The sequence below is a fragment of the Trichosurus vulpecula genome, chromosome 2 (assembly GCF_011100635.1).
Source record: "Trichosurus vulpecula isolate mTriVul1 chromosome 2, mTriVul1.pri, whole genome shotgun sequence".
NCBI lineage: Eukaryota > Metazoa > Chordata > Mammalia > Diprotodontia > Phalangeridae > Trichosurus > Trichosurus vulpecula.
The window spans coordinates 384,242,613-384,260,193 of record NC_050574.1 but is presented as its reverse complement, the minus strand read 5'-3'; the positions used below and the strand labels follow the sequence as shown (position 1 = coordinate 384,260,193).

At 37.2% G+C, this 17,581-nt stretch overlaps 1 protein-coding gene across 2 annotated transcripts in view; it reads right to left on the bottom strand.

Moving 5' to 3' along the window:
* The window catches only part of SAMSN1 (SAM domain, SH3 domain and nuclear localization signals 1), a 68,234-nt gene that overhangs the window by 14,467 nt on the left and 36,186 nt on the right, over positions 1 to 17,581 (bottom strand). Inside the window, exons 2-5 of one of the 2 annotated variants that reach the window (XM_036747382.1) lie at positions 11,546 to 11,617; positions 8,095 to 8,250; positions 6,282 to 6,411; positions 3,385 to 3,536 (exon numbers count right to left, since the gene is read on the bottom strand). In XM_036747382.1, coding sequence (XP_036603277.1) covers positions 3,385 to 3,536; positions 6,282 to 6,411; positions 8,095 to 8,250; positions 11,546 to 11,617 — 510 coding nt within the window. Of the gene's footprint in view, positions 1 to 3,384; positions 3,537 to 6,281; positions 6,412 to 8,094; positions 8,251 to 8,939; positions 8,974 to 11,545; positions 11,618 to 17,581 lie in introns of those variants that run through there. The other variant, XM_036747383.1, reaches the window with a different exon arrangement.

Below are 17,581 nucleotides of genomic sequence, written 5' to 3'. Positions count from 1 at the left end.
ATGATGCAGAAGGGCTTAGAGTTCATTGATAACCTATAATGTGAGTAAATAGCAATAGTGTGGAAAACTAAAATGCTTCTAGCCCACCTACCTGTGGTCTTTGACTAGTCACTGAATCTCTGACCCTCAGTTTTCTCATCAAGGATAATAGCTCTACTCACTATCTCACAGTGCTATTATGAAGCTCAAATGAGATAATGTGTGGAAGTGCTTTTTTTTACAGTGAAGATCAAGTTGAAAGGGTAAATATTAAATGATGAAATTAATCCAATTGTCCTAATCTGAACATGAGAGGGGGGAAAAAGACTTCTAAAGTTCTCATCCAAGAATCTGATTGATTTATATTAAATTGATTAATTGGCATGGCACACTCCATTGAAATAGATCTTTAAAAATTGTAAAGGGAACAGTTTACTATGTAAACATAGAGACAAATTTAGCTTAGACTGCCCTCCTATAGAATTTACTAAGTTTGCTACCTGAGACATTTTTAAGGAGAAGAGTAGGGGTCAGACTTATAATTTCATTACTATAGGAAAGTACTGGGTGAAGAAGCTCCTTTTACCAATGTAGGTCAGTGATTATTCTGTAACTTTGTCTTAAACAGTTGCCTAGAGCACTGAGGGGTTGGAAAACTTAATACAGTCTGTATATGTCAGAGGTGGGCCTTGAATCCAGATCTTCCTGGCTTTGAAGCACATAGGGTTTATGTATAGTGAGTTCTGCTAAAGCACTTCTTTTGAAAACATGAATTTGTTCTGAAGTGATTGTAACAACAGTGTTGCTAGCAGGTGCTATGGAAGTGAAAGACCAACAACAAGAGCACACAGGAGGGCTGCTAGCACAGGTTCTTTGATCTGCTTTTCTAAGGAAAGCAACTTTAAGGGGTTAAAAATCTTACTTTAATTAAACATATATACATATACCATTCACTTAGTTCAGGGGGAAAAGCCAGCACCCTGAACTTCAGAGCAAACACAAACAGAAATTACAAACAGATCAACAGACAGGCTTTTATCTGTCTGACCAAATCACAATATATACATAGTTACCAGAAAGAAGCACCAGCATCTGGGTTTTCAAAGCTGGAGGGGCTGCTTCAACAGCTACCCAGAGTCTCATCACCAACACTTTTTCAATGAGTGTGCCCCCAAAGGCAAAATGCCATCCTTTGAATTTATATACACTTCTTCAGGGTCAAAGGGCTTCACAACCATGTGACTCAAACCCACATGACCTAGACCTTCTTGTGACATAAAGCTTGCTCAGGGTCAGAGAGTGTCAGAACCATGCGACTCAAACCCGTGTGAACTAGGCCTTTCCTTCACATAAGCAGATCATCAAAGACTCCCAATTCAATCAAAAATTCCTTAGTGCTGAGAAGCACTCCAAAACAAAGACAACAAAAAGTCCACTTTGTTTGCCATTACATTTGAAAGGCAAAACTCATCAAAGGTATTTGATTACCTCAGCATTCCAAAAGAGAAAACAGTAAAAAAAAAAGTCCCAACCTAATTACCATAACAGTGATTGATGTATTAGGGAACCATTTGAGCATAATGAGAATTTTGCATTTCCTTATGCACGACTTCATCTGTGAGAAACAATAAGAATGTAGAAAGCTGCACCTAGGTGAATTGATCTAAGGAGGAATATACAAAAAACACACATGTGCACTTCAAACATCTGCCAGATGGCTCAGTTCACTGAGTGTGTTATCTTACAAGGTTGTATTTTGCCATTCTTTCACATTTGTGAAATTTTCTATATAAAAGACCCAATCATGCAACTTCCAACATGTCTAAGCATCCTGGTTCAAAGGCATCAAGTATTGCATGCAAAAGGAAAGCTTCAAGTATCGAGATAAAGCTGCACCCCTTCTGACACCCACTTCCACAAGCAAACATCATGCGTTTTTCAGGTTTGAGGGCCATATTTATTGTCTATTTTCAGGTGCAGTTGGAGCTGTGGACAGAGAAGGGTTAGTCTGCGTGTATGCACTCCACCCCTCCACCTTCTACTCCTCACCTTATGCCATCACCTCTTCCGTGTCACAATTGCGGCCCATTGAGGCTGTCCTCTTGACTGTGGGTTTCGACCATGCCAGCCTCAGTCATGGAAATGGGGTTGCAGGCCAAACAATACCCTAAGGTTGTGTATGCCACCATTACTTATTGTAGTATTTATATATTTCTTAACCATTTAACAGGGATAAAACTATGCTACCATTTTTATTAGTTTTCTATCTTTTTTTATGTTTTACTGATGAGATTTTTGAGTGCTGTGCCCCTAGCTCCATTTTTCTCACAAGCTTTGTAGTTTTTATTATGTGATTTAACATCAAATGGTGATTTTTAGGGACACGTATGTCTTGTTATGCCGGAAACTGACTGTATGCATTGCCGCCTCCCACCTGAGATCAGTGGCAGTGTGACTGGTCTCAGGAGTGTCTAGTGTCTCTACTCAACTCACCTCCCTCTTCCCATAACCCACCTCACCCAATGCACCCCAGGTGACTAGAGTGATTTGTCTATGTGTTACTGAGGGCTGTGCCAATGGGTGGGGAGGATCATCTCTATTAGAATCCACAAGGATTCTTTAACAATGTGTTTTGTTACAGGCTTATAAATAGAATGAGGCAAAATGAAATGAGAAGTAGACAATGGCATGAAATGGAAGTGTGCAGATCTAAGCCTGTGATAAATATTTAGTCTAAAACCATCAGAAGGAACTCTTCAGCATAATTAATGGAAAACAAAAGGTGTTTCTTAGGTGGGACCTCTGTCTCCCTCATAGCAATCGACTTAAAACAATTAAGAAGAACTAAAACAAGTCTAGTTTTGCTTAGTGACTTTTACCCAGTTTCCCTGGTATTGCTTCTTGCTCCTTGTTCTTCCAGAGCTATTTTGAGTTTCAATTTCTCTTTGAAATCTTCATCTTCATTCATTCACTCATCAAATATTGCAGTTATCATGTGCAAGGTACTATGCTAGGTATTTCCTTACTTTTTTTTCTTAACCTCTTTAAAGTTTAGAATTAACATTAGAACTGGATATTCCCAAGTAGTTAGAGGGGACTTCAATGACCAGAAAGTAATTTCCCTCTTCCTCAAGACCCCTTACATCATCATATTACTAACAAATGTCATCAATAAAGAATACTAAGGGCTTTTTAATCATAAGAGCTCTCAAAGAGTATCATCTGGAAAACCCATTCCTGGGCTTGGATAGACTGCTCCCCACAGTACATTTTGTTCAACATTTTACTCTGACCAGCCGGTTCTGCTCTATCCAAAGAACCTGGCATTACTATGCCAAATCACATTGTGCAGACACGAGCATTATCATAACATTCACAACAAGAAGACTTTAACATTTCCATTACCTTAATTTTGAGTGAGTCAGTGTCATAGGGACTTGGGGTGAAATCTGTATGTACTCTGGCTCGGCCACAGAACGGCCCTGCGTATGGGACTTCATCATCCAATCTAAAGCTGTCTCTATTACTTGTGCCATCTGAACAGCTTGTGATTCCACCTGATAAAATCAGAGATAATATTTCATATGTAGTGCTATGAATATTCTTAACCATCATCTGGGAACAAATTTAAAAAGATCATCCTAAAAAAAAATCATCCACAGACTTCTTGTGGCAGTTTTTCCTGACCCTTCAACAAATCTGCTAACTACAGATTAGCACATCAACTGTTAACAATTTATATTTCTTCCACTCATCTTTTACCTTTTCCTTTTTCTTGCCCAACCCAAAGATTTATGTGTGAAGTATAAGGAATGATTGAATTTTGTTTCCACAGGAATTTCATGAAACATAATTTGTGAAACCTAAGAAGTCAGACTGATGCAAACTAATTGTAGTAGAGGGCAGTAGAGGGTGTCGGCCGCCTGTTAATCAGTATATCTAAAAGCTGACTCCTCTTCTTTGTGCTCTGAGTATGCCTTTTTCCTGTGTATCAAAAAAAAAATTGCCAGGCCAGGTGTCACTCACCAAGGATAAGGTCCATTAACCCAGACCCTGTCTTAGGTAATGGGACTCTTTCTTATGGATATCCTGGGTTCAAATCTTCAACTCATACTTTTGTCAATTCTTTTAGCAATTGAGAAAATTCCTTTCTCATGCTATGGAGATCATAAAATCTGAGTGATGCAGACTAAAAGCATTTTATGGCTTGGCACTTCCTTTATTAAATAAAGTATAAAGAAAATGAGGGGGGATTGAAATGTGGAAATGAGAGATATAAGCAGGGGTGTAGACCCATGTAGGGGTGGGGTTTAGGTGTTTTCAGATAGGCTGTGAACCCTGAAATGCCTGACCAATACAATCCAAGGGGAAAATGAGAATTGGGATAGAAATCATAAAAGGGCTTTGTAATTGTTTTGAAGTGTGCCTGTGTCTACTAGGTTACCCTTTTTCACAAGGGGTTGAAGGCCAGGTCACCCATCAGAGAAGATGTGAAATAAAAAAATCCTTTTTTTTTTCTAAATTCACTAATGGCCAGGTGGAATTCTTGGTGAGATGATTATTTCTCACAGAAGGTTTATTGTTCAGAGATTTCCTTGATTAATTTGATGAGTTTACACGGTGATCAGCCTTTATTTTGGACTTTTATTCTATTTTATCGAATAGGAATAAAAAATAATTGGTTTGGCCTGCCATGAATCAACTGTAGATGGTTGTTGTCTGTATTGACACAGTCATACAGGAACAAAAATTCACTCTCTAGTTTTTGACTTGTGCTCCATTTTTTTCTTCCAACAATGAGCCTGACTGAGATCAAGAGTTCCTTTCACAGGTTGAATGCAAAAGTATGATTTTGACTTGCAACAATGCATAAATTCATCCCCAACTGACCCACAACAGCCCAAGCCAACCATTTCAAAGTTCCGTGGGAAAACTTATACACTTTAAGTAAAAAAGTTGTGTCTCCTGATGACAAGCTCCTACATTTTTGTCCATGTTTATATATCAGTATATACCAAATAAAAATAAAGGGAAAAAATACAAAATAATTAAATACAAAGCAGTTAGGAATGAAGGTCAATAGAAGGTGGGGGTAAGATCTAGAAAGATTTTGTGTATAAAGTTAGTCAACAAATATTTGTTAAGCACTTTCTATCAGGCACTGTGCTAAGCACTGGGGATACGAAGAAAGACAAACACATTGTCCCTGTTGGGGGGACCCCAAAACCTGATATTATTAATGGCTGAAACAATATGTAAACAACCATAGTTGTTTAGAGTAAATGGGAGGTGAGGAAGAGGAAAAACCTCTTCCAGAAGATGAGATTTAAGCTGAATCTCAATAAAGCCAGGGAAGCTAGCATCCTGATATAAGGAGAGCATGCATTCTAGGCAAGGGAACAGCCAAGAAAGGGCAAGGGGTCTGTAGATGGAGTATGCTGTTCAAGGAACAGCAAGGTCAGTATTGCTGGGTCTTAAGGAGGAGCAAAGTACTTCAAAACTGGAAGGGTAAGAGAGGGCCACTTTGTGAAGGGCTTTGAAAAGCCACAGAGAGGTTTTCATATTTGATCCTGTAGTTTATTGAGTATTAACCAGACTTGTATTTTAGTAAAAATCACTTTGGCAGTTAGGTACACAATAGCGTGGACAGAGCAGAGTCTTGAGGAAGGGAAGCCAACCAGAAGGCAATAGTCCAGATGTGAGGTGATGAAGGTCTGTCCTAGGGTGACAATTGTGTACGTGGAAAGAAAGGAACGTATAGGAGAGATACTGTAAAAGTAGAAACGACAGGACACAGTGAAAGACTGGCTGTGCCTGAGTTGAATCTTCAAAGGAAGAGAGGGATACTATGAGAAAGAGGTGAGAAGGGAAGTACATTTAGGGCAGGGGGATGGCCAATTAAAACGTGCACAGTTGGAGTGCTATGGGTGAATATTGAAGAAAAAGCCACAGTTTAAGACAATTGTTTCCATTCTCTACTGTGTTTTATATGTAGAGATTAAAACTTACTTGTATAACAAAACTTTTTAAACATTAATTTTCTAAACAAAATGGTACTCATACCAGTATAAGCTTTTGAAACAACACATACTCTTGATAATCTTATCAGGTGTAATTTTTAACAGTAGAGACTTGATGTGGAGTCAACACATTTTAGTTTTTTGTTATTTTTTATTACCCAATATCTGTGATTTTCATAGCTAATTAGATAAATAAAATTATCTCCACATAAATAAGGCCATTAAAATTAACCTTTCAAAATTATCATGTTTAGTACTTTTTATTTGTTCCTTTGAACTTACTGGATGTACTTTGGCCACTGTAGATACTGTCCATGGAGTCACTGCCTTTGAGAGGAAATTTCTCTGCATAGGCTGCAACTCCTGGGTCACTGTTTCTATATGAGTAAGCATCTTCTTCATCCTCTTCATCCTTTGTTTTCAAATATCAGTGTAAGTACAGAGTCAAGTATTTCTATTGGATACTCTCTCTCTTTCACACACACACATACACACACAGACACACACGTATGCATCAAGTAAGTCATATTTTAGTATCAGTACATTTAAGAATATAATATTAGCAGCACAGAACATGGCCATCATTATTTACTTAATTTCTTTTCCTAGGAGAAAAATTTAGAGTGCATTTGGGGAAAAAAACTTTTAGATGAAACCAATGTAAAATTCTACTTAAATCGCAATGAAGCAGTTACAATTTAGCACTGACATATTGTCAAATATATTTTAGAAAGGTAAAATGGATCGACAGCCATATCTCTGATGAAACCACATTTGATTGAGCTGCTTATACTCCTTCATTTTTGCTACTTAATCTATTTACCAACACAATCTGTCATTTGGGAATTCAAAGAGAATTTAATCTTTTCCTAATTGTTTCATCTCAGAGGTTTTTTTTGCAATTAAGAAACACTGTTTATCTAAGACTCTTTAAAATTTTTGTCCCAGATTTGCTACTTAGCATATTTGACCTTTTCCAGGGAAGATCAAATCTTGCATAATTGAAATTAGGAGAGGTGAGCTGTTTTAAAATATGTTTCCTTTTTCTTGAAATTATCTCAAATACTTTCCAGGTTTATGCAGCTTGCATAAAGCATGTTAATTTTGTGATGTCTATCCAGATATAATTTCATCTCATAGACTACACACATACATATTCTACATAGACTATTTGAATATATTCTTTGAGCAGTGGCTGGGCGAGGGATGTTCCTTAGTGCCTTCACCCAATTTTGCTTTTACATCGATTGATTGTAGCTATAGTCATCTGACTGAGATACTATTAAGTACCCAGTCAGCAAAATAGCTCCCAGCTCTTAATGTACATAAAAAATTATGCTCAGGGAGCCTGGCAAATGTATCACAGAGGCTACAGGGTGTCCCAAAAACCTTGGTACAATTTTAAACTATTAACACTCAAAGCTATTAAGCTACTAAAGCCTAAGTGGAACCAAGGCTTTTGGGATATCCTGTAATAACATTAAGAGAGTGCTAATTCCTCTATTGCCCCATCTTTTTTTTTTTTGCAAATCCACTTGTGTGCTAGGCCAGAGCTTTTGTGGTGGGATAACAGGCAAGGCATTTTTCTAGGGAAATGGAGAGACAAAAAATCGTTCAGTGTCTCTGAAATTTATTAGCAGTAAAGCCAAAGTATATATCACCTTTCTGAGCCTCAGTTTTAAAAATCTATAAAATGGACTAATAATGCACTACATACCTATTATGAGTAAAGCTCTTTGTAAATCTGGGTGCATTCCATAATTATGGGTTATTATTATGAAATGAATTTATAATTCGTCTTGAACAGTTTGCTACCTGAGATGAACACTTTCACTAGTAATTGAGAAACCAGTTTTACTCTCTCCTTTACCATGAGATTTTAGGCAAGCCACTTGACGTTCCTTAGTCTCAGTTACCTTAATAAAGATAGTAATAATTCTCTTGTCTCTCTCATTGGAGACCATAATGAGAAAATAGATGTGAAAGTATTTTATGTAGCACAAAGTACTGTACACGGTATTATTAGTATTTTATTATCAACCACTGTAAAAAAATCCATCAATAGTCAAGCTGTTGTTTTATAGGCTATACTTACCTTGTCCTCAGACAGGGCTTTGATGTACTTCTTACCAATTTTTTTCTTCATGGTCCAAGAAATAGCCCTCATTTTTTTGCTTAGTCTTCCACCATTGTTTGGCGTTTTAGTTGGTTCTTGCTCTCTACCTTCATTTATGCCTTCCTCTTCACATTTCTAAATAGAATTGTTAGTAAATACCATAATTATAAGGCAAAGAACCTTGCTCTTAAAGTAATACCTAGAATTTTAGATTGTGCATATTCGTGTGTGGATAATCTCCAAAATTTCAAGCAATAGGTTTATATTCCCATCTGCATATGTTTAAGTGGCCCAAGCATAGCTGTCTGTAGAAAATCTCAAAAATTGGACCTTCAAATATTAACTTAATGGCTTGGGCATCACTTGAAATGACCTTGTAGTCAGAGATTGAACTTAGCTAATTCTTAGACTGGTCATTTCAGCCTTTTATGGTTTTTAGATGGATAAATTAAATTCTAGTCAGTTTACAAAATAAGCAAATGTATATATGTGAGGAGTGGGAGATATTTCTAGAATGAAGCTGGAAAGCTGATATTCATTATGAAAGGGTAGTGAAGATATATGACTTTTTCTCACATGGATCAAGATAATTTTGACATTCATTGATTAAAAAGTGAGATTCAGCTAAAAATCTATCACAAATCATTGCCATTTTCCCATAATACTAACAGAGGGTGACTCAACAAAATGTGTAATGGTAGGTGTGGTTCCATGAAAATGAATCTTGGAGGTAGAAGGGATGTTAGAGATTGGAGTTTATCATCCCTCCTAGTTTAAGAATTAATTCTACTCTGACAGATGGCTACTTGTCCTTATTTGAATACCTGAAATTGGCAGGGATCTTCTCTTTAGAGAGACATCTAGAGAATGACAAGAGGAAATGTCAAAGACATAATTAGTAGCATTATTGAGAGATTAAAGTTATCCTTATGATTTACCCTAATCTGGCTGTGTTGAATGTCACAAAGGAGTGAACAAAATTCTTACATCCTTGATTATAATCTGAAGTTGTTCCAATGGAAAATATTCATAGACTCTTCCAAAAGTCCTGGATGAATAATAGCAGCTAGCATTTATATAGAACTTTAAGGTTTACTAAATGTTTTACAAATATTATCTCATTTTATACTTACAACAACCCTGAGAAGTAGGTGCTATTATTATCCCATTTTACAGATCAGGAAGCTGAGGCAGAGAAAGGTTAAGTGACTTTCCCTGAGTCACAAATTTAGTAAATGTCAGAAGCCAGATTTAAATTTGGTCTTCCTGGCTCCAGGTTCAACCATGCCTCTTAGACAGTTTCATAGTTGAGAATTCAATTTTTTATTCTTCAATTTTGTTTCCTCATAAGAACATTATTTAACATCTGGGTTTTTTTGGGGGGGCAGGGCAATTGGGGTTAAGTGACTTGTCCAAGATCACACAGTTAGTACATGTGTCAAGTGTTTGAGGCTGGATTTGAACTCAGGTCTTCCTGACTTGAGGGCAGGTGCTCTACTCACTGCGTCACCTAACTGCCCCAATTATTTAACATCTAATAAAAAATATCAGAAACGAACTACATTAAAACACCTAATCTCTAGAAGTGTTTTTCTGGTATGTTATATTAGAAGTCTATGTTTTATATAAAATTCTGGACTTGTGAAACTTCAGACCTGCTACACTTAATTTTAGCTACTAGTCAAGCTATTCTTACTCATTAATTAAGTTTTTTTAATCAATACTACCTCCTCCTCTGAATTCTAGTGGGCTTTATTGTCTGTACCATTTATTTGGTACTTCTATACCAACTTGTAAGTCATCTTTTTCCATACATGTTGTATCTCCAAAAATATATTGTGAGTTCCTTTGAGGATAGGGACTATATCTTAGAACTGGAAATAGGATTGGATGATAGGACTTTGTTTCAGATTGGGAAATTAATGACATTGATGGCAATTGTATTCCGCTAAAGGAAGAAGGCAGTAGCAGAGCCTGATAGCATAACAGAACTGTTAGAGTTGGAGCTTTGTGTAAGATGGTGAGAATCACCCAGAGAGTTGCTGAGAGAGTTGATCAACTATAATTCCCTCATCCTTTGGGGTCAATAAGGGGAGAGAGTAGAGGCCTGGTAGTACCTGAGCTCCAGCATCATCCAGGAAAGAGGAGAGGTTCCAATGAGCTGATGGTATGTGTATTTGAAAGAGAGTGGATGTATCTACCATCTCCTATACATGTTGCACCCCACCCAAGGCTGGGGCAGGCATAATCCCTTTCTCCCCCTGAAGAAGTCTATTGGATTATCTTCCTTGGGAAGGGTGATTTTGGGGTCAGAGTGTGTTTTTACTTTGCTTGAGTCATCATATCGCTATTCAGGAAGGGTTTTCATTTGGAAGCCAAATGAGGCTTGGCCTTATCTCAGAAGATCAAATTTCAGACAAACTGGCGACAAGAGCTCTAGACTAAGAATTAGGAGTTTGGGGTTCTAGTCTCTGCTCTAAAAGTAACTCTGGGTCTCTATGTAAAATGAAGGCTTTGAACAAAGTGGTCTCTAAGGTTCTTTCCAGTTTTAACAGTTTGAATATTTTTTCTTGATTTTTTGCAAGTTTATGAGGGATTGCTTCAAGCACCCTTTTGGCCTCTTGACCCAAAGGATCTGTCTCTTTGCTATATGGGTAGGTGAGAAGAAACAATTGAACTTGATATACAGTTATCAAGAATGACTATTTGGAATAGGAAGTTAGAAGTCAGCATACTTCTCCTCCAGGATTGGCCTAGCCAAGAGCAGCCTGTGGTTACCATTGCCTTCACCAATGGGACCTAGTATTCTGGTATCTCTCTCTCTCATCATGAGGCAGTATAATCCTTTCTCTCCCCTGCCTTCCCACTCCTCCATCTGAGTGTATTTTTTATGCTGCTTTCTCTGGATATAATTTGTGTCCTTTGTTCCATATCCAAAAATTCTTATCATTCTTTTGCAGTATTTATCTCCCATCATCTGGCAAAGCGCCTTGCACCATGCACAGACAATCAATATATATTTAAGTAATTAAAATTATTGTATTTTGCAAAAGCTGCCAGGTTATATTTTTGGTTTTTTAAATTTTTGATATTGTATCTGCATAACAATCACAATAAGTTTAAAAAGTTATTTTTTGGCAAGTATATTCACCATGTATAAACACGTATGATTAGAAAAGTAAAGAGTTGTTCATGAAATGAAAAGGAAAGATAATAGCAGCCTGATTGCTGCATTGCTTTCCACAAACTATTCCTAGAACCAAGGAATGTTTAGTATGTTTGATAGATCTTCTGAGGAGGGTTTATAAAATGGCACAAGCAAAATGAAACAAACAAACATACAATGAGACAATGCAAAGCAGTTCTAATATGCACTTGTGGTGCATATTAATGAGATCATGAATTAACTGAAATACTGAATTATACTTACCTCATTTGAATCTTCCGGTTTGGAGATGGAATTGTTCCGAAAACGGTCAAAATTCCCAAAGCTGCTGCTGCGCTATAAACAAGAAAGGAAAACAGAAATAAACGTCAGCTTGAAATTTCTTGATTTGGAAAATGATATAAAAGGTAGATTATAATCAGGAAGTTTGTCTCTTGCAAATACTAGAATGATTTTTCCCCTCTGAAGAATATAATGTTTTTGAATTATAAACATTACAAGCACTTAATAAATGCAATGAGCAAAATTTATTTATGGTTTAGTGTTAAAGCCTTTAGTTTTCTTGTTAAAAATCAGTTAATTTATTCTAACTGCCCAATAGGTAGAACCAACTCTTTGTGAGAGAATTAATTTACAGATAAATTCACTGTGTAAATATCTTAATCATTCCCTCTCTCTCCTCCATAATTTTTTCAGAGGCCAGGAATTCAGATTTCAGGAAGAAATTTTGTCAATTCTGCCCACATTTATCAGAGAAGATTTTTTTAAATATGAAGACATTTTGGTAATCTGAGAATAGATTTTTTGAAGACTGCTTAACTCTCCAAAAGTCCATGCCTTATAATTGCCCTAATCTCTTATGTAATTTAGACATTAATGACCAACTCTACCATTATAGGAACCAAAGTATGGTAGCTATCCACATGTATCCAAGTAATTTGTGAGAACAGTTTAAGACTGCCATTACCTAATACAAATGTCAGGGTGAATCAGAGTAAAATATGGCAGTTGTCTAAAGTCAAAGAATAATCTAACTTTCCTTTAAAGACTTCACACATATGCATTTGCCTTATTCCACATTAAACATTGGGGTTTTTTTTTTGGTTTGTTTCACTTCCTCCCACAGGGATTATACGTATAGTTGTTGCTTCCAACTTATTATCATAAGATCTTGGAATTAGGATACAGATAATAGATTTAGATCTGGAAGGAAACTTAGAGACCATTTCTTACATACATACACACACACACACAGACACACACACACAGTTATATGTGTATGTGCATATATATATGTATATGTATATAGCATATATACTATATATGTATACGTATATACACAAATAAAGATATGTCTGCATGTATGTGCATGTATATATAGTATATATTACTATATATGTATATATCCAACTAAAAATATATGTGTATATATGTGTATCTGTAAATATAGTATATATACTCTATATGCATATGTATATGTCCAAATAAAGATATATGTGTATATATGCATATGCATATGTAGTATATATTATTATATGCATATGCATATGTATATATCCAAATAAGGATATATGTGCGTATATCTAAATATCATATACACACTGTATGTGTGTATGTATATATACAATTAAAGGAATGAGTGTATATATGTGTGTATGTATATATAATATGTGTATATATATATGTGTATGTATATATAATATGTGTATATATATGTGTATGTATATATAGTATATATTACCATATAGTTATGCATATGTATATATACACAAATAAAGATATATGTGTATATATGTAAATATAGTATATATACTATGTATGTATATGTACATATACAAATAAAATATATGTGTATGTGTGTATAGTGTATATGCTATATGTGTATATATCATGTATTTATGTATGAAGAAGATTAACACAAATAAATACAAGGTAGTAAAATACAAGAGAGAGAGGGAGGGAACAGGGGTTGGGATTAGGAAAAGCTTCATGTATAAGGTGGTATGAGAACTATGTCTTGAAGAAAAAAGGGATTATTTGACATGGATGTGAGGAGAGATGCCACTGCAGGCATCAGTGATAGCCAGAACAAAGGAGTAGAGATGGGAGGCACTGTGCTATGCCTGAGGAACAGAGATCCCAGTTTGGATGGATCACGGAGTGTTGTAGGGAGAACCACATGCAATAAGGCTAAAAAAGTTGGTGAAAATCAGCTAATGATGGACCTTAAAAACTAAACAGAGGAGACTAGGTTTTATCCCAAAGGCAACAGTACTATTGGAGTTTATTAAATAGTAAGTTTATTAAGAGTGCCAGATTTGTGGGAAGGAAAATAACTTTGGTAACAGCACGCAAAGAGCACTGGAGTGAGGAGAGACAAGTTGGGGTAACTAATTAGGAAACTGTTGCAATAGTGTGGGTGAAGGGTGATAGGGTTCTGAATGCAAATGGTGGCTAAGTGAAAGGGTCTACGGTGGTAGAAATGTCAAGATTTTGCAACAGATCAGACACATGAGATGGAAGAGAGGAAAGAACTGAGGACTCAAGAGACTCAAAGCATGGAAGGACCTCTGGGAAAAAAAAACAGGAAAGTTTGGAAGAGGGGTGAGTCTGTACAGAATGTTTGGGGTATGTTGGGTTTGACATCTTTGGGTCATTCAGTTTGAAATGCCCAGTAGGCAGTTGATGATGAAGAACTAGAGCTCTGAGGAGAAACTGAGTCTGCAGCTATAGATCTGTGAGTCATTTGCATAGTGAAGATACTTAAACCTAGAGAAGCTTAGTAGTCAGGCATCTAACAGGCATTTATTAAGTGCCTACTATGTGCCAGGCACTGGGGACACAAAGAAAGACAAAAGACAGTCCCTACTCTCAAGGAGCTCCCAATCTAAAGGAGGAGACAACATAAAAACAAGTATATACAATCTGTATATACAGGATCAATTGGAAGTAATCAAGAGAGAGTAGGCACTAGTATTGAAGGGTGTACGGAAAAATCTTCTTGTGGAAAGTGGGATTTTAGAATTTTAGAATTCAAGGAAGCTAGGGAATCCAGGAGGTAGACAAGAGGAGGAAGAGAGTTTCAGGCATGGAGAAGGGTCAGTGAAAATGTCTGGAATCTAGAGATGAAGTATTATTTGTGAGGCACAGAAAGGAGGCTGGTATGACTGGATCACAATGTTCAGGGGGTAAGTAAAGAATAAGACTACTGAAAAAGGTAGAAGGGTGCCAGGTTATCAGGGGCTTTTAATATGAAACAGGGGCTTTTTATATTTGATTCTGGTGGTAATAGGGAGCCACTGGTTTTTATTGAATAAGGGGTTGACATGGCTAGGACCTGAACTTTAGAAAAATAACTTTTGTAGCTGATTGAAGGATGGACTGGCATATAAAGAGACTGAGGCAGGGAGATCAACCAACAGCCTATGACAATGGTTATAAGCATAAATTATAAGTTCTAAACATGTTAATAAGGGTTTGTATAAGGGGGTAAGAAGAGACAAGGGGGCATATGTGAGAGATATTACAAAGGTAAAATTAACACATATTGGCAAGACATAGGGTGGTGGTCATGGTGGTGAGAGAGTTAAGGAGACAAGAATGAAACCTACATTTTGAGCCCTGGGTTACTGACAGGATGGTGATACTCTCAACAGTGGTAGGGCTGACTTCCAGGGGTGGAGCCAAGATGGCAGCTGGAAAGCAGGGACTTGCATGAGCTCCCCACCACGTCCCTCCAAAAACCTATAAAAAATGGCTCGGAACAAATTCTAGAACTGCAGAACTCACAAAATAGCAGAGGGAAGCAGGGATCCAGCCCAGGACAGCCTGCATGGGCGATGGATGAGGTCTATCACATATGGAGCAGAGGGGAGCAGAGCTCAGAGCTCAGGGACAGAGTTCAGGGTTCGACCACTGCCCCAGGGGCAGTGGAGGAGGTGCAGCTACAGAACTACAGCGCAGTTACCTCTGGCCCCAGGCCCAAATGGTGGGAGGAATTAAGTGGCGGATCAGAGCAGGAGTGCAGAGCCTGCTGAAGATTTGCATCAGGTCCGGATTGGTGATTCTTGAGGAAGGAAGAGTGCTGGGGTGGCAGAGCTGGCTGTATAGAAATACCTCTGAAATCAATGGCGCATCCCCTCAAGTTTGGAACAAAGTACTCTTTGCTCTACAAGCAGTCATACCCCAACGAAAAACTCAAGAGTCAAGGAAGTTGGCTGGGAACATGGCCAGGCAGCGAAAACACACCCAGATTCAGTCTCAGACTTTGGAATCCTTATTTGGTGAAAAAGAAGACCAAAATATACAGCCTAAAGAAGTCAACAAAGTGCAAGAGCCTACACCAAAAGCCTCCAAGAAAAACATGAACTGATCTCAGGCCATTGAAGAGCTCAAAAAGGAGTTGGAAAAGCAAGTTAGAGAAGTAGAGGAAAAATTGGGATGAGAAATGAGAATGATGCAAGAAAACCATGAAAAACAAGTCAATGACTTGCTAAAGCAGACCCCAAAAAATACTGAAAAAAATATTGAAGAAAACAACACTTTAAAAAATAGACTAACTCAAATGTCAAAAGAGCTCCAAAAAGCCAATGAGGAGAAGAATGCCTTGAAAGGCAGAATTAGCCAAATGGAAAAGGAGGTCCAAAAGACCACTGAAGAAAATACTACCTTAAAAATGATATTGGAGCAAGTAGAAGCTAGTGACTTTATGAGAAATCAAAATATTATAAAACAGAACCAAAGGAATGAAAAAATGGAAGACAATGTGAAATATCTCCTTGGAAAAACCACTGACCTGGAAAATAGATCCAGGAGAGAAAATTTAAAAATTATTGGACTACCTGAAAGCCATAATCAAAAAAAGAGCCTAGATATCATCTTTCAAAAAATTATCAAGGAGAATTGCCCTGATATTCTAGAGCCAGAGGGTCAAATAGAAATTGAAAGAATCCACATATCACCTCCTCAAATAGATCCCAAAAAGAAAACTCCTAGGAACAGTGTCACCTAATTCCAGAGCTCCCAGGTCAAGGAGAAAATACTGCAAGCAGCCAGAAAGAAACAATTTGAATATTGTGGAAAAATAATCAGGATAACACAGAATCTGGCAGCTTCCACATTAAGGGACCGAAGGGCTTGGAATATGATATTCCGGAGGTCAATGGAGCTAGGATTAAATCCAAGAATCACCTACCCAGCAAAACTGAGTATCATGCTCCAAGGCAAAATATGGATTTTCAATAAAATAGAGGACGTTCAAGCTTTCTCAGTGAAAAGACCAGAGCTGAATAGAAAATTTGACTTTCAAACACAACAATCAAGAGAAGCATGAAAAGGTAAACAAGAAAGAGAAATCATAAGGGACTTACTAAAGTTGAACTGTTTTGTTTACATTCCTACATAGAAAGATGATATGTATGATTCATGAGACCTCAGTATCATAATAGCTGAAAGGAATATGCATATATATATGTGTAAACATATATATGCATATGTGTGTGTCTATGTGTGTATATATGTAGGTATATAAACATATATATGTATATATATACACACAAAGGGCACAGGGTGAGTTGAATATGAAGGGGTGATATCTAAAAAAATTAAATCAGTTTAAGGGATAAGAGAGGAATATATTGAGAGAGGGAGAAAGGGAGCGATAGAATGGGGTAAATTATCTTGCATAAAAGTGACAAGAAAAAGTGGTTCTGTAGGAAGGGAAGAGGGGGCAGGTGAGAGGGAATGAGTAAATCTTGCTCTCATCGGATTTGACCTGAGGAGAGAATACCATACATACTCAATTGGGTGTCTTACCCCACAGGAAAGAAGGAGGAAGAAGATAAAAAAGGGGGGATGATAGAAGGGAGGGCAGACAGGGGGAGGAGGTAATCAAAAACAAACATTTTCGAAAAAGGACAGGGTCAAGGGAGAAAATTCAATAAAGGGGGATAGGTTAGGAAGGAGCAAAATATAGTTAATCTTTCACAATGTGAGTATTGTGGAAGGGTCTTATGGAATGATACACATGTGGCCTATGTTGAATTGCTTGCCTTCTTAGGGAGGGTGGGTGGGGAGGGAAGAGGGGAGAGAATTTGGAACTCAAAGTTTTAAAAACAGACATTCAAAAACAACAACAACAAAAAAAAAAAGTTTTTGCATGCAACTAAGAAATAAGATACACAGGCAATGGGGCATAGAAATTTATCTTGCCCTACAAGAGAAGAAGGGAAAAGGGGATGGGAGGGGAGTGGGGTGACAGATGGGAGGGCTGACTGGGGAATGGGGTAACCAGAATATATG